The 27,536-nt window shown below is 44.2% G+C and overlaps 1 protein-coding gene across 1 annotated transcript in view; it reads right to left on the bottom strand.

Annotated features, from left to right (window-relative positions):
• Positions 1–938: 938 nt before the first annotated feature.
• Positions 939–27,536, bottom strand: part of prkx (protein kinase X-linked) — a 34,387-nt gene continuing 7,789 nt past the window's right edge. Inside the window, exons 2-8 of the mRNA XM_026158238.2 lie at positions 23,682–23,850; positions 22,480–22,743; positions 16,135–16,254; positions 8,522–8,617; positions 5,944–6,001; positions 2,076–2,153; positions 939–1,270 (exon numbers count right to left, since the gene is read on the bottom strand). Coding sequence (XP_026014023.1) covers positions 1,145–1,270; positions 2,076–2,153; positions 5,944–6,001; positions 8,522–8,617; positions 16,135–16,254; positions 22,480–22,743; positions 23,682–23,850 — 911 coding nt within the window. The 3' untranslated portion in view covers positions 939–1,144. The remainder of the gene's footprint in view (positions 1,271–2,075; positions 2,154–5,943; positions 6,002–8,521; positions 8,618–16,134; positions 16,255–22,479; positions 22,744–23,681; positions 23,851–27,536) is intronic.

Genomic DNA, 27,536 nt, shown 5'->3' with positions numbered 1-27,536 from the left:
TTCTTGGCTAGCTTAGCGTTAGCACGCTGTGCTGTCTGTGTAAGCGCCTCCAAAGAGCTGTTGTGTTAGCGACATCATTAACAGCTGTTTCTGTCCTGACACACTTTCCTTTGTACCACTGCACTCTCACGGTTTTGTGCAATAAAGATAACTGTGCCACCTCATCGGCGCATGAACTGAAATCGGCTGACTGTAGTGCAAATGCAAGGGGATAAGCAGGGTTGATGGGCAGGCAGACTAACTATAACTGGGAACTGGTTCTTCTAGAGAATTTAGATTCGTATCCCTACCAACTGCACATTCACTCTGTACTGTGATGCACTAAATGAGGCTCTTACATAACATCCTTGGCTTTAAATAAAATACGACAACAAGAATGAAAATGAGTGAGGTGCAGCAAAGCGCCTGCAGAGCAGCTGTGGCTCTACAGTCATGGCAAAAACCTTGGGCTGTGGAGACCTAACGCAGAGATGTTACACAGCTTTACATTATTAGATGTGACAACAGTTCAGTGGTATGTTGTCTCCAACAGCACCTCACGTTCCACGTCCACTATACTTTGAACTCCATTGACAGCACAGAATTCAAATGTGTAGCTGCGAGACATCAAACAGTGATGTAAGGCACTTTCTTTACAAGTGCTACTGGTTTCCTGTCCAAGTGTCTGACTACATATAGAATAAGTCATTAATGACTGCTGATCAGAAGACTGTTACAGTACCAGTCTGCAGTCACATTGAACATGACTACATGAACATTTTAAAAAGAGAGAAACTATAAAACACGACTATATAAAAGGACCTGATTTTTTTTCTGTTTTATACCCAGAAAGTAACAGTCTTTTGGTTTCAGATGAACCAGATATTTTTGCATATGAATGGCTCAGAGAATAAAAACAAAAAATAAAATAAACTCAAAGTAGCAGATAAATAAAAGTATAAAAAGCTAACCATGTCTTTAGTTTCATACATACACGTCACAGCATCTGTCCTTTGGAAGTTCATTATTACAGATAAGATGCAAATCCCCCAATTTGATAAATAAGTGTTTTCTCCAACAGAGTACCTGCAATAGTAGTTTTACAATGTGTGTTGTTAGTTATCCACATAAATCAATCGATTAATAAATAGACACGGCTGAGGGATCAGAAGTTTTTGAAGACCTCCAAGTCTTTCTCGGCCACGGGGGGGTCTTTTTTCCAGTCGTCCTCTGGGTAAACATCAAAGTTGGAGGTGTCGCCCTCATGGGAAACCTTAGGAACTATAGGAGGCTGGAAACAAGGAGGAGGAACGTGTTAAATGGAGGTGTGGACCTGCAGGGCAATGCTAGTGAGTATTCACATACAGGCAGTGTTCTTAATTCATCCAAAGTTTGATCCATAAACATCCGGCAGGGACACAGTTCTCTATTCTGCACTACAAAAATAGATCGCGATAACACACAGACTTAAATTCAGTTCAAAGGGTTATTCATTTCATTCCGACGTGTCGTCCCTTGAAGCCACACAGAGGCTGTAGAGCTGGATTGTTTCCTATCGTTTCCTCGTGACTGAAATCCTCTGTATTTACATTCCTGAAGCCACCTCTCGATTGAATATTGCCACATTCTTCTCCACTCAGCCAACTGAGCCAAGATTTTTTCTCTTTGCGTGGGTTTTCCCTGAATTCTGTAGTTACTGAGCTCACCACAGCATTTCGTCTGTAAACACCGAACCCGACAGTTTTCACCATGTGTCCCGTAGCTTTGGTTTTTCCACCGAGATCTCTTTGGATTGCAAACAGTTTGCAAATGCAAAGACATCATCATCATCAAAGCATTCGCCATTGAATAATTAAGAAATTACTCTATGCACCTGTAGAAACTGAAGAAAACAGGAATGTCTGCAATGTGAAAGTCCTTAAATGAAAGTCTACAATTCAATCACAGCATTATTGCATCATTCGAAACCATCGGTGTACTCGTGCACAAAAGCAAAATTGTGAAAATGATTCTAATGTCCAAAATGTAAGCAGATTTTTTACCATCCTGATGTGAATGTAGCTGAACAGGTGAAAAATACACCGAATCAAACCCACCTTTAGTTTCCTCAGAGGAACGGCCTCCCAGTCAATAGTTTTAAACCATCGGTGCTTTTTCACGTCGTCGGCTCCATTCTGAAACAGACAGCACGATGTGTATGTACACACAGTGTTGGGAATATGTATTTGCCCCCTTTCCTCACTCCACAGTTTTTTGTATATTTGTCACTCTTTAATGTTCAGTCGCCTGAAATATTGTTCAAAGAAAACCAGAGTAAATGCAAAGTGCAATGTTTAAATAATGATGACAGAAAAATGCTAAAGCAACCTCGCCCCGATACAGGAGATGCTCTGTATCTCATTGTACAACTGTATAGTGACAACAAAGGCATTCCAATCTATTCTACAGTAACTGTAACATTTTGTTGCACCCAGGAAATTCCAGCAGTTGTAACAAAGTAAAATGTTACAGTTACTTTATTACAAATGATGGAATTTCCTGGGGAAACGTCTCACATTCATGGCTCCTGATTTTTAAATCTTTATAGAGTTTTGAAGTGCACTACAATCACAAAAGGATGACGTTATTATTAATCCACACATTCAATATTCAGATAAAGTCGGGCATTATTAAAGTTTTGAAATGAAAACATAGGACTACACATTGTCAAAGGGAAACGGTAAATCAGCGGCACTTTTCTACTGTGAGCAGTCAAAGCGCTTTATACAACTTGCCTTATTCATCCATTCACACAATCACTTTTTTCCACGCTCCTTCAGTCCAACATTCACACTCCACTGGAGGCATCGCAGCAACTCGGGGTTACCATCTTGCTCGGAGATAATATTCGGCACGTAGACTGGAACAAACTGGGGTCGACCCACCAAATGTCCGATTAGCAGGTGACTGGCTCTACCTGAGCTACAGCCAAGTCTACACCGAGGTCATGATTACAGAAACAAACCTCCAGCAGAACCTCATTTATTTCTCTTTTTTTCAGAAAAACACACCATCACCCATGGGTTTTTTGGATCAGAAAATTGAAATAAACTCCAAAAGTGCACCAGCAGGAACTCTGATAGGCCAGGAACAATACTCATCTCCCACTAATATGCCACATTTGACCAATCAGAGCTCCTGCTGCTGCTCTGTGCAGAATGCACTCAACTGAAATTTGATCTACTTGACTTCCTCAGCGCATGTGTCTGCGTGAGTGAGGTGAAGCCGTGCGAGTGCACTGACCCAGACGAGGCTACAGCTGGTCGGCAGTGTCGGCTGATGTCTCGACTCAAGAAAGAGCAGGAGCAGGTAATCAGCATTTGATTTGTCCCTGAGCTTAAGACTGGTTTTTAATATCACACAGCTCAATTTGTCAACTTAAGATGGATGTAAAAACACATTGTGAGGCTTTTAATTTGAAAACATTGTTCAAGAACAAAATTGTCAAATCAGTAGCAAAAATATAAGAAAAAAGTTTATCCATCATTGACCAGGATTATTGGGGACTTTAATGTTTACTTGACAAACGTATCATTTTTTGGACAAAAGTAGTTCATCAGTTTCTTTGAAAGAAAAACTCTCAGTGTGTCATTATTCTAGTGCACTGTTCAACCTCCCAACATCAAAATCTGCGTTCTGTTAATGAGCGATGAGGCTGAGGAATACTGGCAGCCACAGTCAATATCATCATGTGTGGAATTATGTGGCGTTAATCACAGAGCTCAGAGAGGCAGCTGTTTCACTGAGAGCAGCTCACAGTGTCACACTGACTTCACTGATCTTCACTGACACACTTCAGTTTGAATGGAGATCTGCACTGCGCTGCCATACTGCGTCACACTCAGTGCATTTCAATCATTTCCCCAGCGAGTTTGACAGTTAGCAAAATAATAATCATAATTTTAAAAAATAGCATGTGTAACGTACACGTACTGGAAAATGATTTACTAGGACTCACCTATCATGCGACTGTCGTTTTCCATCAAACACTCATTAAAACAGCGACCAACAGGAATGTTAGCACAGCGCTCTCCAACCTTTTTTGCGCCACGGACCGGTTTATGCCCAACAATATTTTCATGGACCGGCCTTTAAGGCGTCGCGGATAAATACAACAAAATAAAAGTAGTACCGGTACCGAAAAAAAGAAGCTTTCTTCATAACACACGTGAAAAGACCCAGGAAAACAGAGTTAACGATAAAAACGATAACAAAATAACGCTGGAAACCGATAAAAACCCTGAAAACTATACATACAACTATATAGTTTGTATATACACTTTCAAGCACTTTTAAGCACCACATCTGAAATTCAAGCACTTTTCAAACCTTGAAAAGACAACACTAAAATTCAAGCATTTTCAAGGATTTCAAGCACCCGTACGAACCCTGCTACTAAACTTGGACACAATACAGCCTGTAATTCTATCAAGGACTCATTAGAAAAGAGGAGGAACATATTCTTCTGCTGTGTTCATGTTCTTCATCGTGGCTGCTGCGAAGGCTTAATTGGTCGTGGTCAGGTTATTAAAAACTATTGTTGGTATTCAAATTTGTTACGGACATATGAATGCCTCAACACCCCGACTTGAACTCATGAGTTCTTAAGCTTTTAGAAGTTAATGAGAAACCCAAAGGTCACTAATTTACAGGCTAACAGTTCAGGAGCACAGCAGACGACCAGGTTTGAGGAACTCGAGCTCGTATCCAAGCTTTTACATCGTCCTTACAACTAGCACGCTGTTGATCATGAGGGTTTACATCTCTTGCACGCAACGTCCAAGAATCAAACCAACTAAATGAAGTCAGAAGGAAAATCCACTTGTTTGAACTACTAGATGCAGCTTGAAAGCAGCACCAACCACTTTCCTGGGTGTAAGTCCATCTGGCTCTGACAACCCTGCCACATCCAAAGTCACTAAGTCACTTCGCTTCTTAAATGTTTCTTTCAACTTCAGTAGGTCATCTAAACAACCCCTACATGGGCTGCAGTCAGCTGATTGACTGATTAGACATTTCTGTTAACAAGCAGTTGAACAGGTCTAATGAATGCGTCACATGACCTCCTGTTGTCATAAGACGCAGACACACTTCTGCCACATGGTGAGATTTATTAAAACATGCCAGTCTCAGAGTGGGATCCACCAGAACCATCAATAATGAAACAGCTGTGAGGAACGGGAAGGACATCAAATCAGAAAGAAGATCAACTAAACGAACACACGGCTAAAACTGGAGTAGATTACTCCAGAACTTCCTGGACGTTGTTGTGAGCTGGAAAAATCCCAAACAAAGGAACAGAAAAAACATCCAAGAGAGAGCGGGAAGTCTGGTCACCCGACTGAGAGTGACCAATTTCAAATAAGTCATCAATGCAGCAGCTCAAATGCACAGTAATACAATCCTGGGTAACTGACTGTAACAAACTGGACATTTCTCTGAAACGAGCTGGCGCTCATTAAGCAGAATGGCTTTTAAAACCATAACTGTAAATTGCATCCATCTGTTTTAAAATCTGTGAGCATAAAAAAGAGCCGCCCTCTATTAACACTCGTGTAGTATAAGAAAAAAAAGAATTTCAAATGATTGTTGGTCTATGGAGCGTTTCATACCTACACATCAAACCTACGTATGTTTGAAACTCTGTCTTTGTCCTCAGAACTCTCCATACTTCTGTCTGAAATAAATGTCTCCAACTTGACGTTCTTCAGAAGAGTGAAGCGGCTGCTCTCACTGGAGAATATTTACATTATAATTCAGACGTAAAACCACAATAACTCCAAAAACCCTTCTGCATAAGTCTATTTCTTCAGGATTACGGTGCTCCAGCCGGACCACGGGCTTGTGCTAGTCATCAACTGCCTACTCAGAGTAAGACATACGGTACCACGTGGTTACAGGAGGCAGGAAATCAAACTAACTCACCTTCATGTTGCCTAGCCGTCTGGCTCGGTCAATCACGAGAAACTTCTTTATGAGGTCTCTGAGAAGACAAAGGAAAAGTCAGTGAATCCACAGCTTCACAGTATAGTTGTACAGCACTGTCTCTGTGGGACACAACCACTCATGTCTTTCCAGCGCTGTCACAATGACAAATATCTCCTCATTAAAGGGTGACTGACGGCCTATTACAGGTGACAAAGTGAGGTGTGTCCATCTGACAATCTCCAACTGAAGCAACTGAGAACATTTTTCAGCAACACCTTCATCAGACTATAAATCAGAACATGTGATATAAACATCCACAGGTTTTCTCTCACAGGTGGCTGTAGCTCAGGAGGCGGAGCAGGTCACCTACTGATCGGAAGGTTGGAGGTTCGATCCCAGGCTCCTCCAGTCTGCAGGCCAAGTATCCTTGGACAAGATACCAACCCCAAGCTGCTCTCCGATGCATCCATCGGAGTGTGAGTGTGTGTGAGTGTGGTTAGAAAGCACTCAGTATAGCGGTGGTGTGACTGGGTGAATGTGGCGTGTTGCATAGAGCGCTTTGAGCACTCCGGGAGAGCAGAGAAGCGCTCTATAAGAATCAGTCCATTTAAAGCGCGATACCTGCCGATGAACAGAAAGCTAACATATCTCAGATCCAACCACCTGCTAGCAGGCTGATAATTACGACAGCTGGATGCTGACAAGTCGACTATTTCTCATTGGTGACTGAGTCACACTGTGTCTGAACTGTGGGAATGACACTTAACAAAGAAATATTTTGATTTAATGGGAATACTTATGGCATCGTGGACTTCCAAAAGGAAAACAATTAAAGACACTTTAGACTGTTTCTGCGTTTCCATGTAAGCATTCACACAGACAATGGCTGTTCAAAGTCACTCCAAGAGGACGTTTTACAGGAAAACGTCAAAACAGCGGAACCCCGACTGACGAACTTAATTTGTTCCCGAGGGTCTTTCGTAAGTCGAAGCACCCATCGCGCCTTTTGAGTGAACGATAGGCTATAGGCTAATAGCTAACAGCGAAGCGCAAGTACGAAAGCCAAGGGGTTGTCACATGATTCGGAAGGCATTGTGGGCTCAGCCAATCAGAGCCAGCGGATTTCGTAACACGGGCAGAAATATTGCCGTTCAGCGCCTTCGTAACTTGAATTTTTCGTAAGTCGGGGTTCCACTGTATATCCAATAATTCATGTAGTTAGAACGAACTTTAATGGGAACTGTGAGCGAAGACACTGAGGTAGAGGAGAATCCTTCAGGTCCGATCAATGAGCTCCTAACAAGTCCTAAGGTAGCAGCTCATAATACTCGTTTCCTCTTGTGCTGGGACATTTCTCCAGTCTGTCTGCTTGTCTACATTCAACAGCAGCTGCTGGAGACGGCGGGTGTCCCTCTGTGCGGCCTGTCACAGTTTGATGGATGGGACACTGTGGTGTGGACTGTGTAAGAAAGATATTCATAATTGTGGGAATATTAAAAATCCCTTCCTCTGTTGGCTGCTAGATAGATGGCTTAAGAGTGGGAAGCTGTGACTTTGCTGAATTATCAGTGGAAGCTGTGACCTCTCCACAGTCACTGCATTAGAACTTAGTGACACACACTCCCACCCAGAGTGCCTGTAATCATTCCTGCTCCTCAGGCTGTTGTGATGGGTGTTGTGCACTGGGTGGGGAACCAGTCTAAAAAGGCCAGGTGTGTCATCAGTGACTGCAGATCCACCCAAAGTGCCTCTTTAACCACAGGGACCCTCAGGAAACGGCCCCAACAGCCGTTTGAAGTTTTACACTGAGTCATGTTAGTGTGTCAGTCAGCCTCAGTTGGGATACGACTGGCCACATCCTGCAAACAGGTCCACCTGCAGGCCTTTTTTGAGCAGCTGTACCACCATCATGCATATATCTGCATATCCAATAAGTACTGAAGTACATATTGGGGTGGTTGTGGGTCAGGAGGTGGAGGAGGTGGCCTTCTAATCAGAGCGGGTGTGAGTCGACCTGTGGCAGCTCCAGTCTGCATGCCAAAGGGAAGGATGCTAACCCGGGGTTGCTCCCGATGCGTTCACTGGAGCACGACTGTGCACGACAATTCCTAAGGTACACACAACGAGTCAACATGTTTCTATGTTACAATAAAGTTTAAAGACATTTCTAAAGTTTAAATGAAACGAGCCCTCCTGAGCGATGAACACTTCTGCTCCAGGAGTCACAGCGTTTGATGGGTTTACTGTCAGCAATCACAACCTACTCCAGTTTCTAGTGTTTCATAAATTACAATTGTTTCCACAATGTCTGTGTTCTTAGCAAAGTCTCACTGTACAGATGTTTTCCACTGTAAACACATTCATGCAGTGTTTCTTTCTGCTTTCACTCTGACAGAAGCATCACAGGACACCTCGACATACTGACAAGGAATGAAACAGCCAACCTTCCAACTAGATGGCCTGTTCTACCTAAATAACATTCACAGCCACTCCTGTGGTTAACGATAAAGACCAACATTGGCAGACCGATTGCTGGGTTGTGTGTCTGATCCCCTGCATGATGCCCACATCTTACTTGACATAGAAATCCAGATGACGTGGGAATTCCAGTTTTGCAGCCAGAATCTTCTGATAGATTCCAAATGGATTGTCATCAAAGAAAGGTGGATACCTGTGGAAAGACAGAAACGTCAGCCCAGCCTGCTCATCTGAAGCTACAGACACACACTGACACACAATCACAATTCAGGATCATGATGCAAGGAACAGGTAACAGAGGCAGGAGCTAAAAGGCTCGCGCTCACCCGAGTCACTTAAACCTATGAACGAACATGTGAGGGGTCACCATTCTGGTGCAGACAGTGCAGTCTTTGTCCACAGCTGATGATTGTGTGTGTGTCTGTGTGTGTACGCGCCCTCTACCATCCATCCACTGAATGCTTTCCCAGCTCTCAATTCTTCTTTTGGCCTGGACAAGTCATTACCCACAAATTACATAATGGCAGCTGCCTCTAAAGACATTGCACACGGAGCAGCGAGGCACATAATAACACAGTTTGTCACACCCTGCTTGTGTTCCCAGTGAAAAGTTGCAGCCATAAAACGGTTGGATGTGGGGCCTGTGGGAGCTGCAGTTTCTCTGAAACTGATGCTGTCACAGCTGAGGAATTTAGGTCAGATTGAGAATGCAAGTCATCCACCTCAAAACAGCAAAGGCCTGACTGCAGTGCGTCCAACATCCATTTACCCTGTGTGAAGATCAAGCTTCACACACGACTATGCTGCACTCCAAAGACAAGCTTCTTCAGTTCTAAAGACGTCTTCAAGCAACTTAAAGGAGTCCAGCTGCTTTCTTTCCAAGCTCCTTAGACGACATGACCTGGATGACTGAGGACCTACACGGTTACACACACATGTACTGGTTGTTTGAAGCCAATATACACATACTACATATGTATATGATTTTCTGTAGATTAGTAGAATGACAATCTTCTCATTACCGTATTTCCCGGACTACAAAGCGCACCTGAATATTAGCCGCACAAGCTAAAATCAGGGGAAAATCCTGTTTTGTACATACATTAGCCGCACCTGACCAAAAGCCGCAGGTGTTTCAATGTTGACTTATCATATGTAAGAGAATATGCACAAAGGGAATTGTCAGGAAAGAGATGGCTGTTTGGAGACACACCCCTTTTATTAATATTTTGAAAAACAAGTTATGGGTACATATTTGCACATGTGCTGTGCTTCATAAATGAGTAACAAATGTAGTACATAACAGTAACCTACAGCACACCAGAAAAATAGATTCGGACTACCTTTTAGGCTCAGGTGCAGTGACACGGCTTTAACAAGAAGAAAAGTCAGTCATTCACCACCATCTTCCTGCCACTAAAACCACCAAAGTCCTCTTCTCCAGTGTCGGAAACGAACAGGATCAGGGTGGCTTCGTCATCCACTCTTCTTCTCTCCTTCGTTGTCACTTTCAAAACCAAAGAAATCCTCATTGTCAGTGTCAGAGTCGAACACCCTCAGAAGGGCCGTGGCGGTGTCCTCCTCTCCATCATGCAGCAGTCCAGCCCTTCAAAATCCGTTGGTGATCGTGGATGTTTTCACACTTTTCCACGCTGTCAGATTCCACCGGTGGAGTTGAGCATAACTTGCTTTTCGCAAGTTTATCGCCGCTCGTCATCCACGCCTCCCGCTGAACGCGTAGCGTTAATTTGAAGTTTGTTTTTCGCGCTACTTGTACGGCACTATGTTGCCTGGCGGACGGACATGTGACCAACATACCACTCTTGAACCCCGATCCTTCCGCCAGGCAACGTAGTGCCGTACAACAGCGGAACAAACAAAACAAATCCTCTTACGATATGACAAAAATCATGGACAATCCATAGAAAAGCCGCACCTGACTAAAAGCCGCAGGGTTCAAAGCTGGTGCAAAAAGTAACGGCTTATAGCCCGACAATTACGGTAAATATCCTTTTTTTGTTCATTGGCATTTTGACATAATTTGGCTTTTGAATGAAAAATAAAATTCCCGGCTCGCCCCGGGAGCTTGAGGGTCCTGCACAGTATCTCAGCTGTTCCCAGGACTGTGCTCTTCTGGACACAGATCTCCGATGTTGTTCCCGGGATCTGCTGGAGCCGCTCGCCTAGTTTGGGAGTCTCTGCACACAGTCCCACAGGATCTTAGCTCGGTCATTCTCCACCACCCTTGGGGGCGTCTCTCATTTTGACCTCGGGACGTCCAGGCTGCATTCGGCACAGATGTTCCTGTACACTATGCCGGCCACTTGGATATGATGCTCCCTGCACGCCCTGCCTGCTGGCATCTTGCACCCTGCTGTTATGTGCTGGAGTAGGGCAGGGTTTTGATGATCGATTTATTGATTAAAATAGATTCTGGCTTGGATAACGTGATATCGATTCATCAAAATCCTGAATCGATTTTTAAATATAAATTTATTTTGGCCGAAACGCCAGAATCTCAGGTGAAACCTCACAAAATTTCAACAACCACCAAACAGCTGAAACAGTGAATCAGAGCAGGAACACGGACTCTGCACAGAGACGTGAACACAAAGCTCGATCCGCTGACGGATCAGGATCAGTGAGATGTGACTTTCTCGCCGACGGCACGGACACGGTCCGGGCTGAAAGCCGACAGCTCGCTGATCCTGATGTGTCGGCGGGTCGAGCTTTGTGTTCACGTCTGTTTTTGTGCTGATTCTGAAGCTGCAGGTTTGATCTCTCTCCAAACAATATTGACTGAACCAGCAGCCAAAGAAGATCCAAACTAAGCTTCACATAAACATCGTCATGGATTCACTCTGACTTTTGCTGTTTTGCTTCCACCACACCACTTCCTGCACCTCTCTCTCTGCATTATTCACTTGCTCGTTACGCACCAGTCTGAGCACCAGCGCTGTCAGCCGCTGCTTTGTTTTACTTCCGACAACAGAGCCTCATTTCTGCCGTTCAACACTAATCAAATTAAAACTTCTTAAAATTATGCAAAACTGCAAAACGCCGTGTCTGTAATAGAGATGGCACGATACCACTTTTTTATGTCCGATACCGATATCATAAATTTGGATATCTGCCGATACCGATATGAATCCGATATAGTGTGTTTTAATCAACAAAACTGTTTTTTAAATATCTTGCTGCATTTTGTATAAGTTCATACTCAAGTTTAAAACAACAACTACACTAAAGCTATTCTGTTATACCTGTATGCAAAAAAAATATTTCATAGTTCAGCAATACTGATCAATCTAATAAACTTAGACCTACACCATCCTCCCTATTCTGGTATTTTAAAGAGTACTTAGCATAAATATTAAGCAACCTAACTAATAGGGTTCCAACTCTCAGCAACAACAAAAATAAATAAATAAAAAATAGGGAACCACCCCTCACGCTCCACCTCATGATGCTTAATCGACGTAATCAACCTTAATTTGATGCAGTGTGAAAAAAAAATGCACAGAAATCAATTATTTTTCAAGAAATATTAAATAGATTCAACATCTTTCTTCAACAAAATTGCAGACTGCACAGATGGTACCTTCCCAAAGGAAAAAGTACTATAGCTTACTAGGGTATATATATTAGACTTAATAGTTACTATATACAGTAATTGACTTCTATTCATTTTACATCAAATTAAAACTTTGGGTGTCAGATAATTATTTATTAAAAGCTCGACATTTTAAATGAGAATAAGAAAGAAAAGTATGTCTTTGTGCCCCTTTTCCCTGTTAATGCCCTATCGGCCCCCCTGGCTAAACTTTGCTAGATCCGCCCCTGCACAGTTACCAGCGTCAGCTACGTAGAAAAAGATCCTGGAGTAGAAAGTAATATTAAATAAATTCTAACAACAGCTTATCAAGCTTAAACGTGCTGCTGTTGTTCAGCCGCTGGTTTCCTCTTTCTGGTGCAAAGTGGGCCAAAAGCAAACCAGAGAGACGGACTCGCGACAGAAAAGCCGATCAGCTGATCATTTAAGCAGTTTCATGATTGAAGTAGCAGCAAGAGAGGCAGTCGCTCCATATATCGTTTGTTAAGCTTAACGCAGGAATGCTTTACAAACATTCAGAGATGGACTTACACACTTGCTTTACTTCTCTCGGGGATAACTTTGTCGGAGATGAAATGCCGGGTTGCTAGCGAAGCTCCACATGCTATCCAGACCACCGACAGGTCCCGCATGCCACAGCCGCTCTATCACGTGATGCATACTGCTCCGACGTGCTAACGTTCTGAGGTGAGTTACGGCGTGTTGCAAGTTTTGTGAGGTGCTTTCGTGATATTTAATGGATCGGATTACATTTTTTATTTTTCTCCGATATCCGATCCAGTAATTTAGGTCAGTATCGGACCGATACCGATACGTAATATCGGATCGGTCCATCTCTAGTCTGTAATCAACCCTGTAACTCTGCTTCACTTCAGCAGCATCAGGTCATGTTCACATGTTGATTCATGGTTTTCTTTCGTTTTCGTTCTACTGCAGAATATTTTTAAGGTTGTCTGCTTTACAAAGTCAGGCCAGAAAAATCTGCTTCATGTTTTTCTGTTTTATCCTCAGTTACTTTGATCTGCTGTGATGCTCACACCTGTGATGAAGTCTCACAAGCGTCAGCTTTGTTTTGATATATAAAAATATGGATGTGTGCTGTGATCAGGATTACAATATTTCTGGCTGTCTGAGGCAAAATTTCCTGATTCAAATCGAATCGATTCCACAAATCAGTGATGACACCCAGCACCATGCTGGACTGTCTCAGGGGCATCTTTACACAGCCTGCACCTGGGGTCTTGCCTGGTGTATAGACCCCAGCCTCTATGGATCTTGTACTCAGAGCTTGTTCCTGTGCTGCCATGATTAGTGCTCTGTGCTGTCTTTCAGTCCAGCTTTGTCCAGCCTCTGGTAGGATTCTGGATGGCAGCCACCTCCTCTAGCTGCCGTTCCATGATGGTTCCTCCTCTTCCTCGGGTCTCTGCTGCCTGAGGTACTCCCTAAGCATGCCGTCATGTTTGGCCATCTTCCTGATGTACTCGCAGATGTTCGTTGTCTCATGCTGCTGACGCTCTCCAGTCCCCGGCCTCCTTCCTTCCACTTAGCCTACAGCCTCAGGCTGCTGGACGTGGGGGGAAAGCTTTCCTGGCAGCCTCTTCATGGTTAATGTACACATCACTTTAAATTTGAATATTAGCGCTGCAAAATAGAGCCTCTGCTGATTGCAAGGGAACGTTACAATAAAGAAGAATTCTCCAGAAACCAGTTGCATCCACAAAGCTAACCAATGTGAGGAGATCATGAGCTTTTCTAAAGTAAGATCCTGTCCTTGTAAAATGCCCTCGAATGAGATTTTATGTCAGCTTCATGAAACAGCCTCAGGGGAACCTCTGAGGTGTTCATTCAATTACTAGAAAGCCTGAAGAATCACTAAATGATCATGCATCGTAGGTTTGTCCCAGCATTTTCAAATCAGATTGTATTGACGGCTGCAGTGTGGAGGAACTGGAGTCCAGACCAGCAAGTGTCCCCTCCAGCAGCTCCATGTAACCACCAGGCTGATGCTCTGCTGAGCTGAGGTGGAAAATCAGGTACTGCAGAAAAGTAAGTTGTAGAAGAAATAAGGTTTCATATACACGGCCACATGTACTGCAACTGCAAATACTAAAAGGGTACTGGTTTCCATTAAGGACAGGAATATGGGCCCAGAAGTAAAATTATAAGGGAGACTTTCCCCCTCATCCTTGACTTGATGTTTTTCCTACACAAGCTTTGGCCCAAAGCAGGATGATCTACTGATGCTGAGTTCTCAAAAACAGCTGCTGCATTCTTTGGTGGAGACGTGTGACAAACAGCTTCACGGCGATGCTGAATGAAGAGTCTTTGTCCGACTGTGGAAGTGTCCCTCTGCTGGGAGCAGCACAGCCTGCAGCTTTTCCCACATACACCAACACTTCAACGCCTGCTCACACTCATACTTGGAAAAAGGTCACATTCCTTCCACCAATTCAAAGCCATGGAGCTTTTCCCAGCAAAACACAGAACCTAGATGGAGGAGGAGGACAGGCCAGGCTCACAGAAAGGTGGCATTTCAGTGCAAGTGGAGGAGGGCGCTCCACGGGGTTCAGCGTGATTGATGTAAGAGCGTTATGTAGTCTGGACAGGTGTCAGTGGCACATCAAGGGTCAATATGAAACTCTGTGAAAGCTTTTTTCCTTTCAGACTGGAATGTGTCCGAGTCACTGCTTCGTGTGTCCCTCCAGACAGACGGTCTGAAGATTTTGCACTGAGACACAGAGTCCACAGTTTAACTCTTTCTTCCATCCTCAGGCAGTTTTTACACATTTGTGTTAAGCCCCGCCCCCCGTCACTGAGGGACATTTCAGTTAAGATCCTCTTTCCTCCGTTTTGCTTAGTTGCAGAACAGAAAGTGATGCAGTGTGGGATGCACAAACAGACGACTCTGAGGAAGCCTAGATCCACAGAAACACTGTGGGAAGTTCTCACCGATGCTAAACCAGCTACTCGCCAGTTGGCTTGAAGACCAGTTTTTCTGTCTTCACTCATTTTGTGGTAACGACAAAGTACTCCTGCCATTACTTTCAAAGGGTCTCTGGCATGTTGTAGTGCTTCCACCCACAGTGCTGTACATAATGCAACATGCACTGTGCAGTGAAATCATTGCTGGATTAATGTCTCTGAAACAAGCCAATCACAGCCTTCAGCACTGCTGGAATGCCACAGACGAATGGAAATCCTTATTGTTTGTGAGCACATGAGAACAAACAGAGGTGCTTTCTATAAGGATCAGTGCTGTTGTTCTTCCTGTGCTACAATGAGGCCCATTCACAGATTAATTTGTCCCAGCTCTACAGCCTCTAATAATGACAAGATTTCCCAGCATGAGACAATAACAGCAGGTCTCTCCTGGAAATGAGATTTTTACCTGTAAAAACAAAGGACTAATAAGTCAAAGTACGATTAACTGAATAATTCTTCTGCTCCATGAACACAAACCACTGCAGTGGTCTGCTCTCTCCGTGCTGCTTTATGTCTACCCAAAAGCTTATTTCAGGCATGTGAGGGAGACCTCGGTGGTTGTCAGTGTGTACCTGCCTTATTGTGTGTATCTGCAGATATTTCTCTGAGCTGTCAGACTGTAGATTTCAGCACGTCTCCCTCCACATATCAGCCGTGGCCTTGGGCCTGACTTTAACCTCCTAAGACCCAAAATCTTCCACAGGATACATTTTCAATCTCTCTTTGATATTTGGGCTGATTGGGTCCTGATGAATGTAAAAACAAAGAATTACCAGATTTTTTTCTACCTTATTTTTGTTTCTAAGAAAAATGAGAGCCACATATGAAGATATTCGTTTAAAATGTTGATAGAGCAGTAGCAGCATTACGTCCTCGACAGTGGACATCAGGCCCTTGTAGAGCAAAATTGAGTATTTTGGTCTAAATAACCCAAAATGTGATGCCCACATATGTGGACGCAGGTCCTAGGAGGTTAAAGGTCAAACAGGTTCGACTCTGACTGCCTTTTACAAAATGAAGGAGTGCAGATTTACCCCAGTCGGTCTAATGGAGGAGAGTGCCCTCTAGTGTTTACAGCAGGTGTAGAGATGTTTACCATAGACTGCACCACTTACCCAGCCAGCATTTCAAAGATGAGGATGCCCAGAGCCCACCAGTCCACTGCCCGGCCGTGACCTTTGCTTTGGATGACTTCAGGGGCCAGATACTCAGGAGTCCCACACAGAGTCCAGGTCCTGATTGCCAGAGAGGACATCAAATATTTATTCCATCTCCTGCTTCTTCAATCCAAACCTACTTGTGTGACAGCTGAGTTATTATGAATAACAGGTTTCATTGTAATTTTCTTTTTGTCAAAGTTATTGATTCTTTCCATATAACTAGCAGAGTAAGAACAGCTTTGGTGTGAAATGGCTTCATGTTCAGATCATAAATGAATGTTATTAATTCATCCAGTGGCTAAACTGGCCACAGAAGACCAACGTGAGCCTTTTTATGATGAAGGGTTTCAGGTGATTCTAACATCCTTCTCATTTGTATTTGCATCACCATGATGCTTCTGCAGTTGGTCCAGAGACAAGATGCAAACACAAACAGTTCTGTGATCCCCGTTATCATTTCTTTTTGTAACCTTTACGTTCCACACTGCTAACGTGATCTGCACTTGCATTCTGGCCCAGCTGTGTCATCTTCAGTATTACCATGAGGATGTGGGGCCTCAGTGTGGACGTGGGAAGAGTAATGGATCGATGTCTGCCTGAGTGTAATGTGGGCGGGCATAGGGCTGTTTGCTATAACCATATATATCTGATGACGATATAAAAACGTCCGTCGTTTCATTTTACGCTATCGTTTGTTTCGTGGTGTCACAAAATAAACTGTTTACGGCAATATTTGTTCATGTTCTGATGTCACTGTAGCGGCTGTGTTCATTTCTTAAAGTTCTCTCTTTCTCTTATATTTAATATAACCACACTACGGACGGACAAGCGCCTGTTTTTATGCGTTGTTGTTAGCAACAACGACGGTAACAGCATCGCATGTCCGCTTGTTTATGTTCCACATAAACCTTTCACAATAAAGCTCAAGATCCTGTTGAGACTTTTCAAAATAAACTGAATCACGTGAAAGAGCAGATTATTTATGGATGAGAAGTAAAAAAGACGCCAGGTGCTAAAAAATAAACCTCAGACTCAAACGTTAGAACAGGCTTTTCCCCGCAGCACGCCGTGTAATAAATACAAAGAAAACGGCGCCGTTACAACTTATGTCTAAAAACGTATCGTTTCATGCATCGGTTAAAACACTCGACTCAGCTACACGACGCGCAGCTGGAAACACTTCACGCAAGTCGAGCTGCTCGAGATTCACAGAATTTACAGGAAATGTTACATTTCTGTGATTTATATCGTTATCGGACGATAGATGTCTGATATCGGGACATGAGGTTTTGGTCATATCGCACAGCCGTAGGCCGGCAGTGAAATCAAATACTGAGCAACAAATGAAGGAGGTGCGAACAATAACGGGAAGCAGGAGCAGCTTTAGAGATGCTGTCTGTGTACACTGCCTTACACTTAATGCAATATGCTGCTTTAGTCAACTCTATTCACATTTGTAAACCTCCTTTCAGTTGGGTACACACGATAATGTTACCTTCAGAACAACTTACGCCCGTTCTAGGGTGGACACAGTCTGAGACAAAGGCTCAATCGTGTCGACCAGAACTTTTCAAAATAAGTGAAATGACAATTTGTGAGGTGAAAGAATAAACATGCACAACACAAAGAAGAAGTCCATCAAAGGATCCAATACTTAGAGGAGCCTTGGAAGATCGTCCTGACTCCACACAGCTAAACAAGCACGCTGGTGAGAGCTGCTTTTGATGCATACAAACTCTCCTGTTATTGTGCAGACTCACATGATCGCATGTTCCAAATCCGAGAGTGGAGAACAGATTTATAGACTGTCACGTTAATATAGTCGCAGCCATGTTTAGAGAGACAGCAATCCTGTCAAATGCTACTATTCATGTCCATAAATGCTTTACAACGTCCACAGTGTGCGAATGGAAAACACACAAAGCTTGCATTAAATGCATGTACCGACCGAGAGGTGGGACACACCCTGGACAGGTTGCCAGACTAACACAGACACACTCACACCTACACACAGTTTAACCCCTCCACCTGCATGTGTTTAGACTGGCAGGAAGTCGCAGTAACCTGGAGAGAACCCACCTGGACACTGGGAGAAAATCATCAGTGAATATGGGCAGAGGCATTTATAACTGCTGCTGTTGACCCCGCCCACATGTCCACTCTAGCATGTTTAATTGTCTCTCCCTCTCCGTCCTCAGAATTTACAGACCAATAAAAGGCTTAAACTGATCTGTATTCAGACTGGATGCAGCTGTTGCTGGACACACACCCACACTCTGCTCTCACCTGGATCTGAAGCTGTGCTGTGAACCATGAAGCGCAGAACAGGAACACAAATCTGTAACTAAACTAATAAAGTACATCAGCTGCTTTGCTGCAACTGGTGACACACCAGCAGACTAATGGAACAAAGAAAAACCAGCCGACACTATTAGTCACAGCATCGCTCCTGCACATTTCAGTTAGGCGTGTTTTAAATGTGCATCACCTCTGCATCATCTTTCTGCCACAGCAACCAAAGAGTCTATTACTGACAAAGCAGCCACGCCAGTGTGTGAGCGCACTGCAGCAACACTGGGCAGGTTTCATCCTCCAACACAGAACATTAGAGGACAACATCAGAAGATAAGACTGAAACACATCATCATCACTACAGCTGTTTGTCCAGGTGCTGTGATGAAATGCAGTCTGGAGCAGATTACTTACATGTGGCTGTGCATGCTCCTGTCTAGCTGATTGACACTCTCTGCATGTGCCACGCACGCACACACGCGCGCACACACACACACACAAACACACACACACGCACACACGCACAAACACACAAACACACACGCACACACACACGCACACACACAAACAAACACACACACACACACGCACACACACGCACACACGCACAAACACACAAACACACACGCACACACACACGCACACACACAAACACACACACACGCACACACGCACAAACACACAAACACACACGCACACACACACGCACACAAACAAACACACACACACACGCACACACACAAACACACACACGCACACACACAAACACACACACACACGCGCACACACACACACACACACAAACACACACACACACGCACACACACGCGCACACACACACACACGCGCACGCACACGCGCACGCACACACACGCACACACACGCACGCACACACGCACGCACACACGCACGCACGCACGCACACACACACACACACACACGCACGCACGCACGCACGCACGCACACACACAAACACGCACACACACGCACACACACAAACACGCACACACACGCACGCACACACGCACACGCACACACGCACACACACAAACACGCACACACACGCACGCACACACGCACACACACGCACGCACACACGCACGCACACACACACGCACACACACACGCACGCACACACGCGCACGCACACACGCGCCTCTGTCAAAGCCACTTGTCCTTTGTTGAAGAGCACTTGGTCCAGTGCCAGCCTTTCATCATTTGTCACCAATATCACCTAGGTAATGACCTCTTTCAACCAGTTACCATGACAACAGTAATTTGTATGGAAATCACGTCGCCCCGGCGGAGGAGGAGGAGGCTGCTGCTGTCGGTAGAATCATACGTGGGGTGCAGGATGGACATAAGTGTGATATGTGATGATATCGAGGGATGTGTTCTTGCTCTTCACAGTTTCGTGTCGTCACGTTTGAATGTGCTGATGAGTGTATCTGCCAGCAGGGGGCACTGTGGAGACACTGGCAGCTCTGTGCTTTATCACAACCTGAACGTGGCGAGCACAACAAAGCTCGTGGCAATCAGGCAGTTGTCTTCCTATTCCAGGCAATTCTGCTGCCCTCCATTTATATAAGAGGGTCACTTGCACATCAGAAAGGTATCTGCTGTCCATCTGTTCTGCTCTCGCAGTCTGGGGGAAATGTAATCTTACACCATTATCTTTACATGTACAGCTCTGGGCGAAATGCAGAGAGAAACTGAGACCGCAGTGCAGACATAAAGCCATCTCTTCCTTCACTCTGCATCTTCGACATTCTGCTGAGGTGACCGGGAGATCTCGACTACTGTATATCTAATTCAGGCTAAAGGACGCCAGTTTCTCCTCCAGTGAAACATTTCCTCCATCTCACAGGAACATGAAGCTCTCTATGAGCTAACTGGCCAGTCAAACTCAAAACAATACAACCATCCAGTGAGCAGCATGAGTCCAAGCCAAAGTGCTTTTACCTGTTGTGAACGTCCTCAGTCAGTGAAAAGCCATCAAGCTGCCTCTGTCAACTCTCCCCTGTGAACGCTTTCGTGCATCTTTTAAATTTCAGCTAAAGCCGTGACAGTGGACGTGCACCGTGTGCACAATCCAGCAGAACCTCACAGTTAAAACAGTCCTAAATAAAAAGACAAAGGGCGGCTTCTGCCTCACACGAGTGCAGCGGCTGTTTGTGTCCAGGGCTCCTGACCGATGGTCGTTTGTGCTCTTTCTCAGGCAAAGCTGCAGAAAAACAGAATTTATGCAGCAAAAATACAAAATACCAAATTTATCCAATCACATTCAGCCCAAAATCCCACGCTTCAATCAACAACATCCAACATGTTCTATTTTATTGGATCATTTAAAAAATAATGTCACCAAATGACAGCAGATGCTGTCCGAGGTCATTTACTGTGCACGCATCCCATCCATGGATCCCACAGTAGTTACATAAACACGCAAACAACAGTAAACATTCAGATCTGTTCCCACAAAATACTCTGTTATGAGGAGAACAAACTTCACTACTGTAAACGTAATGAAGTGCAACCTGAATCCTCACAAACCAGGACATAACCGGGTATAGACGCAGCGCAGTGAGCCGTGTGGGCAGAGCACCGACAGCATTTGCAATCAAGAGGACATTTGTTCCTCACATCATTATCTTGTATGAATTACAGAGGCGTCGCTTTATAAAGAAGTGGTTACATTTTCTATTTGATGTACAGTAGGAAGGAGCTGAGGCAGAGAGGCAGGCAGATTATAATATAAAGGTTCAGTTTCACAAACTGAACCTGATATTTGCAGGTTTCAACCAAAGGTCAGCTCAGGTCTGACCTCTAGGTTTAGCAGTAGCCTGTGGGGCACAGTGAGACGCAGGGAAGGGACAGCCACCCATGTGTGCATCACATGATGCTAATCTGGGCTTTTTTCTTTGGTAACATATCTTTTAATCAGATTCAGTAAAACACACAGCAAATAAAGTCTGTGCATTAAAACTTGGAAAGTTCCTTCTTTCATGGTTTATTAAAAGTACTGTCAGCCTGCGGGCGCACACCTCTATGCTCTCAAAATCTCATGTCGCCTCGTTTTCAAGTTATTGCGTTTGTAAGATTTTCAGAAAACTTGACCTCCGATCTTGAGGTCATAGATCTCGTCAGTTTTAATGCGACCTGTGGTGCTGTTCTCCAGTTGGTGGATTCACACCACCTGACCATACTTCACGAGCCTCTGACGGCTGAGGGGTGACATGAAGTTCTGGTGTGAAAGAAACATGATTGCATTAGAAAAAGCAACAAGCCCAGGCTTATTGGACAATAACGTATTATGAACAATGTTCAATACATCTTGCAGCTGTATGTACTAAATGTTTTACTATAAACAGGCAAATGTGTTGGAAGGACACGTCTGCCGTGGATCAGACGAAGCCTTCCACTCAGTTTATGAGCACGTCTGGTTAGAATCAGCTGCTTTGTTGCTCCTGGCTTTGTTTCTATAAATACATGATATCATTTGTTATCTGTCATCTGGCTTTACAGATCATTTCAGAGACTATTCCAAATTCCTTTCAGCTCTGACAAGCAATCATCTACTTTCTCCACCAATCACAGAAGCTAATTTTCTGCAGTGGGACACCTTCAAGAGCAATCGGAAGATGGAGTCTGTGTGCTGCACAGAGTTATACACCAAATCATTGCTACCATTGCTGCCCTTTCAGGTTAAACCTCAGTTACTCGTCTCCAACATCCACGATCAGCTTTCATTACTTGATGAGGCATCGTGACTGAGGCTGAGGGGCTCATGATGGACTCGTGCAACTGAAAGCTACAAAAGGCTTGTTGAACGAAATCCACAAGAAGCTATTTTATTGCAAAGACAGCTCTGTATCGTCCCCAGCATCAGCTAGTGTCTTATGGGTGTTACTTGTTTCAACAATACGCATTCGTTACCTTAAATCTTTCTTCTGCATTTAGTTCTTACCTCAAAACAAATATCCAGTGAGCACACAAACACTGGTTTTTACCTGTCCGTGAGCTTCTTGGCAAAGCCAAAGTCGGTCAGACGGATGTGTCCTTCGCTGTCCAGCAAGATGTTCTCAGGCTTCAGGTCTCGATACACAATTTCTTTGGAGTGGAGGTACTCAATGGCACAAACGATCTCAGAGGTATAGAAAAGGCCCGTGGCGTTGCTGAAGCGCCCACGGCTCCGTAAGTAGCTGAAGAGCTCGCCGCCCGGCACGTAGTCCATGAGCATATAGAGAAAACGTTCATCGTGGTGAGTCCAGAACCTGCCACGTAACAGACAGCAGGGTCAAACGTGCTGTTAGCTCAGGCTTACATTTAGCTTTTATCATCACTGTCTTGTTCAGTCCTACAAGTTCACTGCAGGGCAAAACTGTTAACGTCTAAATAAGTGGAGAGAATCACATCAGATGAGAAGCTGCATCATTCTGCGGCTCTTTTATGTCCCAGTGGTGTTTGGGCAGGCGTGCAGGAAGCGTTTCAGCTGGAGGGCACTTCAGATGAACGAGGACAAAAAAGCACCGTCACTGATGAAGATGGACGAGGCTGCTGGCCTCTCTGACCCTCACATACGTTTCAGCTCTACTCTTGCTTTCACAATTTGTCATTTCTATCCTTTATGTAACACAGAAAACACAACGCTCCCATGTTACACGCTAAAGAGTAAGCGTGTTTTCTTATGATGCTTTGGATGATTATTCACACCAAAACACATCGAAACTGAGAAATGTTCAAGTCAATTTTATTTTATTTATATAGGTTGAGATCACAACAACAATCACCTCAAAGCAAACCATAACCCTGTTTGTGAAGGACTTTCAATTCAACTCTGGATTTAACAGGAAGCCAGCAAAGAGAATGTGACAGAAACATTGCCTCTCTGCTAGTCCCTCATCATCTACACTGCCTGTAATGAAGCATGTAAGTGTAAACCGACCTGGGCCTTGCACTGAACCCTGTGGAACTCCATAATTGACCTCAGTGTGTGAACTACTCTTTCAAGGATGTTTGATATAAAGGAAGGAGATTAGCCTGTAATTAGCTAAGACTGCTGGGTCTAGAGATGCTTTTTGAGTAAAGGTTTAACTACAGCCAGCTTGAAGGCCTGTGGTACATAGCCGATCATTAGAGATAGGTTGATCATATTTACAACTGGACTACGAGCCCCCATGTGTTTGCAGATGAGACTGCGAAGAGCACTCACAGTCTGATGAGAAAGGAGTGGTTGACCTCGCTCAGCACCTCCTTCTCGTTGTGGACGTGCTGCTCCTGCTTCAGTCGGATCACGTCAGGGATCTTCATCTGCTTCAGGGCAAAGAAGGCCCTGCTCTTTTTGTCCTTGACCAGGAAGACCCGTCCAAAAGTCCCCGTGCCTAAAGTGGGAGAAACAGGGGGAAGTAGGGGGTCACACAGGGGAACTTGACCATGACAAAGGATTGTTTATCAAGCAGGAGTAATCATCAGCCTGGAACCAAGGCCGTCCTGGTGCCAGGCAGGCGCAGCTCAGGCGGGCTGCTCTTCCCAGCGTGTTGTGGCTGTTTTTAGCTGCATGTGAACGGGTTATGTGTGTGTCTTAGTTCTTATTTAATGTTTCTAATAGTACGCAGGAGCACACCAGCAAGTCTGTGGTGCAAGAGTCTTTACACCCTTCATTTTTTTAGATGCTGTTTTACATTGTGTCAGGAAAAATGCACAAAATGGATTTATTGAAACCTCTGCATACTTTTAAACATATAAGGAAAATGCAGTATTTGTGCAATTCTACCAAGCTTCACAGTCAATATTTGGTGTGACCCTTTTTTCCTTCACTACAAGCTGAACTCCTTTAATCAATCTGTAAGCACAACTCAGCTTGTTTGAAGGGCGTTCTTTGGCTGCCCTTTGTTAGGAGAAAAACTAACTTCACTATAAGCAACACTTACAGATCCAGAGGGCAGACTTATAATACTTAATGTATGAAGTTTGTGTTTGGCTAGTATATATGGTCCAAATGTTGATGACCCCTCCTTTCTTCTTTCCTTCCCTTTCTGATCACTGACACCGACTCATAATAGGAGGAGACTTCAACCTAGATTTAATCCAGAAATTGACACGCTCAGTACAGCAGGAAAAAAAACATTTTAAAGACCTTTATGCAGCTTTACACTCATCACAGATGAATCCCTCCGATGCTGACACTGCAGAACTTCTTAACAATATAACTCTACTGGAACTAAACGGATTCACCATTAGCAGCAGCAATCTGACCAAACGTAGCTATCAAAGTTCAAACTGAAGACAGACCAGAAGGTGAGCCTATACGCTTATGACGTGTTACTTTCCATCACATTTTGTTAGATAGGCTGAGACACTGGGTGGGTATATCAGGGTCTGCTTTGGACTGTTTGTGTGAGCGATTCTTCTCTGTGGCTACCTCTAAGTTCAGGTCTTCCTCCACTTCTCTTGCCTATGGTGTGCCACAAGGTTCTGTGTTGGGACCCTTATTGTTTTTGTTGTATTTACTCCCTCTTCAGCACTTATTGAGCACGTTTAAGGACATTTCTTATCACTGCTATGCAGATGATATTCAGTTATATATCTCCTTTAAGAGAAAACTGAAGTCCTTGTTTATGCTCCCGATAAATTTGTGCCCTTGGTAGTGGAAAATTTAGGCCCTCTTGCTTCATTTGCCAAATCTTCTATTAGGAGTCTTGGTGTTACTTTTGACCCAGCTCTGACGCTGGACGCTCACGTTATATCTCTGGTCCGCTCCTGTTTTTACCATTTAAGAAACTTTGCTGAGTCCTACTGTGTCACGCTCTGAACTGACAATGATCATACATGCATTTATTTCATCTTGTTTGGACTATTGTAATTCTTTGTTCACCTGTCTAAGTAATGCCTTCTTGGACCGTCTGCAGGGTGCTCAGAATGCTGCCGCAAGGCTATTGACCAAGTCTTCCAGGTACTCCCATGCCACACCCCTGCTGATCCAGCTGCACTGGCTCCCCATAAAATTCAGAGTCCACTTTTTGATTATGATTTTGGCATTCAGGGCTCTGCATGGACAAGCACCAACATACATCAGTGATCTTTTACATCCTTACATCCCCAGTAGGTCCCTGAGGTCATGTCCACTACACGAGGTTGAAAACAAAAGGAGACAGAGCTTCTGTAACTGTGGCCCCCAGACTCTGGAACTCCCATCTTCCATCGAGCCTGAGATCTGTGGACTCAGTCATCTCTTTTAAAAAACAGCTAAAAACTCATCTTTTTAAACTTGCTTTTGGCTGCTTTTTGTTTTTATGTTTTAGCTTCTGTGAAGCACTTTGTGATTTCATCGTGAAAGGTCCTATATAAATAACATTTTACTTACTTTACTTACAAACCTTGCTAAAGACGATCACATTTATAGATAAGTTTTAATCCATATCAGACACTCCATCGACCAGAGTAAATCAGCAGCTCTGCCTCTGAACTGTCAGACACCGCTCCAATATATCCAGGTAACATTACATATCCAGGTATACATTTTTCAGCCGAGCTCTTAAACCTGATCCAGTTGAATCATATTCCGTTATTAAAAATGCTAGAGGGTGATCTCACACACTGAAGAACTTTACCTATATCACTCATGGGAAGAGTTGCCACTAAAATGATGAGTCTGCTGAAAATAAACTACTCATTTTCAATGATCCTAATAAAAAGTCTAAACTCTACAAAAACCAAAACATGAGTGTGATCTAGAACTGACAAATCTTTCTCACCATTTCTTATCCAATAGATCTGTTTTAAAATGGATTAAACCAAGCTTCTTAGACAGCCCTATGCTGGACCCAGAGCAAGCCTTCTGTAGAAAAGTGAAAATCTCCAGTCTGCCACCATCAGCTCCAGCATTGAGCATCATAAGTGCTTTAAAACCCTCAACATAAACACTTCTCTCAGAGTCTGGTGGGAAGTCTCCACTTAGCCCATGAAACTAACACCGATTTGGAACAATCCCGATATTTATCAGAAAAAGACAATGCTTTGCAGTTTTTCACTGTGGCACGAGAAGGGGAAAAATCCAGAACATGTTCTACAAGATGGAAAATTTGTTTCATTTGAAGAACCTATAACACATAGAATCAGCAAATGCACATTTCTTGAATATGAGAAACTGAAATCATCATACAGGAAAGATTCAACCCCAGAGACCTGAATCTAGAAATACCTACTTGGGTGTCAAACGTTTTAAATATCAGTACCTCAAAAAGTTTGTATTGTTTAAAATTGACAAATCAATTTCGCTCCCAACCACAAACTGAGAGGGCAAAGTTCGTTCCAAATGGACCTCACTCAGTCGAACACGTGCACTTATTGCAAAAACAACTCTGCTGAGAATTATATGCATGCTATATGGTCGTGAGCACGTGTGGGTAAGACCTATGACCACATGTCTCGTTACAGCATACCAACCTCACCCAAACTGTGCAACTTCAGTGATAGAGGTGAACTAGATATGGAAGCAAATACATCATTTATACTCCTTCTTTCCTTACGAATCACAAAGAAAAGTATCCTCATGAACTGGAAACCAAAAAAACACCTTATGCACCAATCAAAATAGAAACGGGTGGAATGTCTGCCTCTTCACCAAACCACGGACGGATGAATTTGTCTCCCTCCGGCCCCCACTGATCAATTCCACTACTTAATGGGGGTGGTTGGGTGTAGTCTCATTTCCCTGTTTGACTTGCAGGTGGGTGATGATGGTCTCTGGGACTACGGGTGCCTGGTGGCCTCCTGGGGGCTGGAGAGCTGCAGTTGCAGTTTTGGAGTGTCTATGCATCTGCCTCAGTTGGTGACGGTTGAGAAGTGGGGTGGGTGCTGCCTAACGGTCTTGGGATGTGGGCACTGGGGTGCTTGTGGTGTGGGGGACTTGCCCCCAGCTGGGCAGGGGCGAGTGCTGGGCCTGGGATCCCACGCCCGGGGTCGCCTGGTCTCTGGCTGTGTCCCTCCTTCTGTGGGGGCTGTCTGCACCTCCCTGGCCAACTCGCCGTGCAGTTTGGGCCGACCCACATTAGAATGTCCACTCTGC

The sequence above is a fragment of the Astatotilapia calliptera genome, chromosome 23, assembly GCF_964374335.1.
Source record: "Astatotilapia calliptera chromosome 23, fAstCal68.1, whole genome shotgun sequence".
Classification (NCBI taxonomy): Eukaryota; Metazoa; Chordata; class Actinopteri; order Cichliformes; family Cichlidae; genus Astatotilapia; species Astatotilapia calliptera.
The sequence above is the reverse complement of the archived record's forward strand: the minus strand, read 5'-3'. Positions and strand labels throughout refer to the sequence as shown.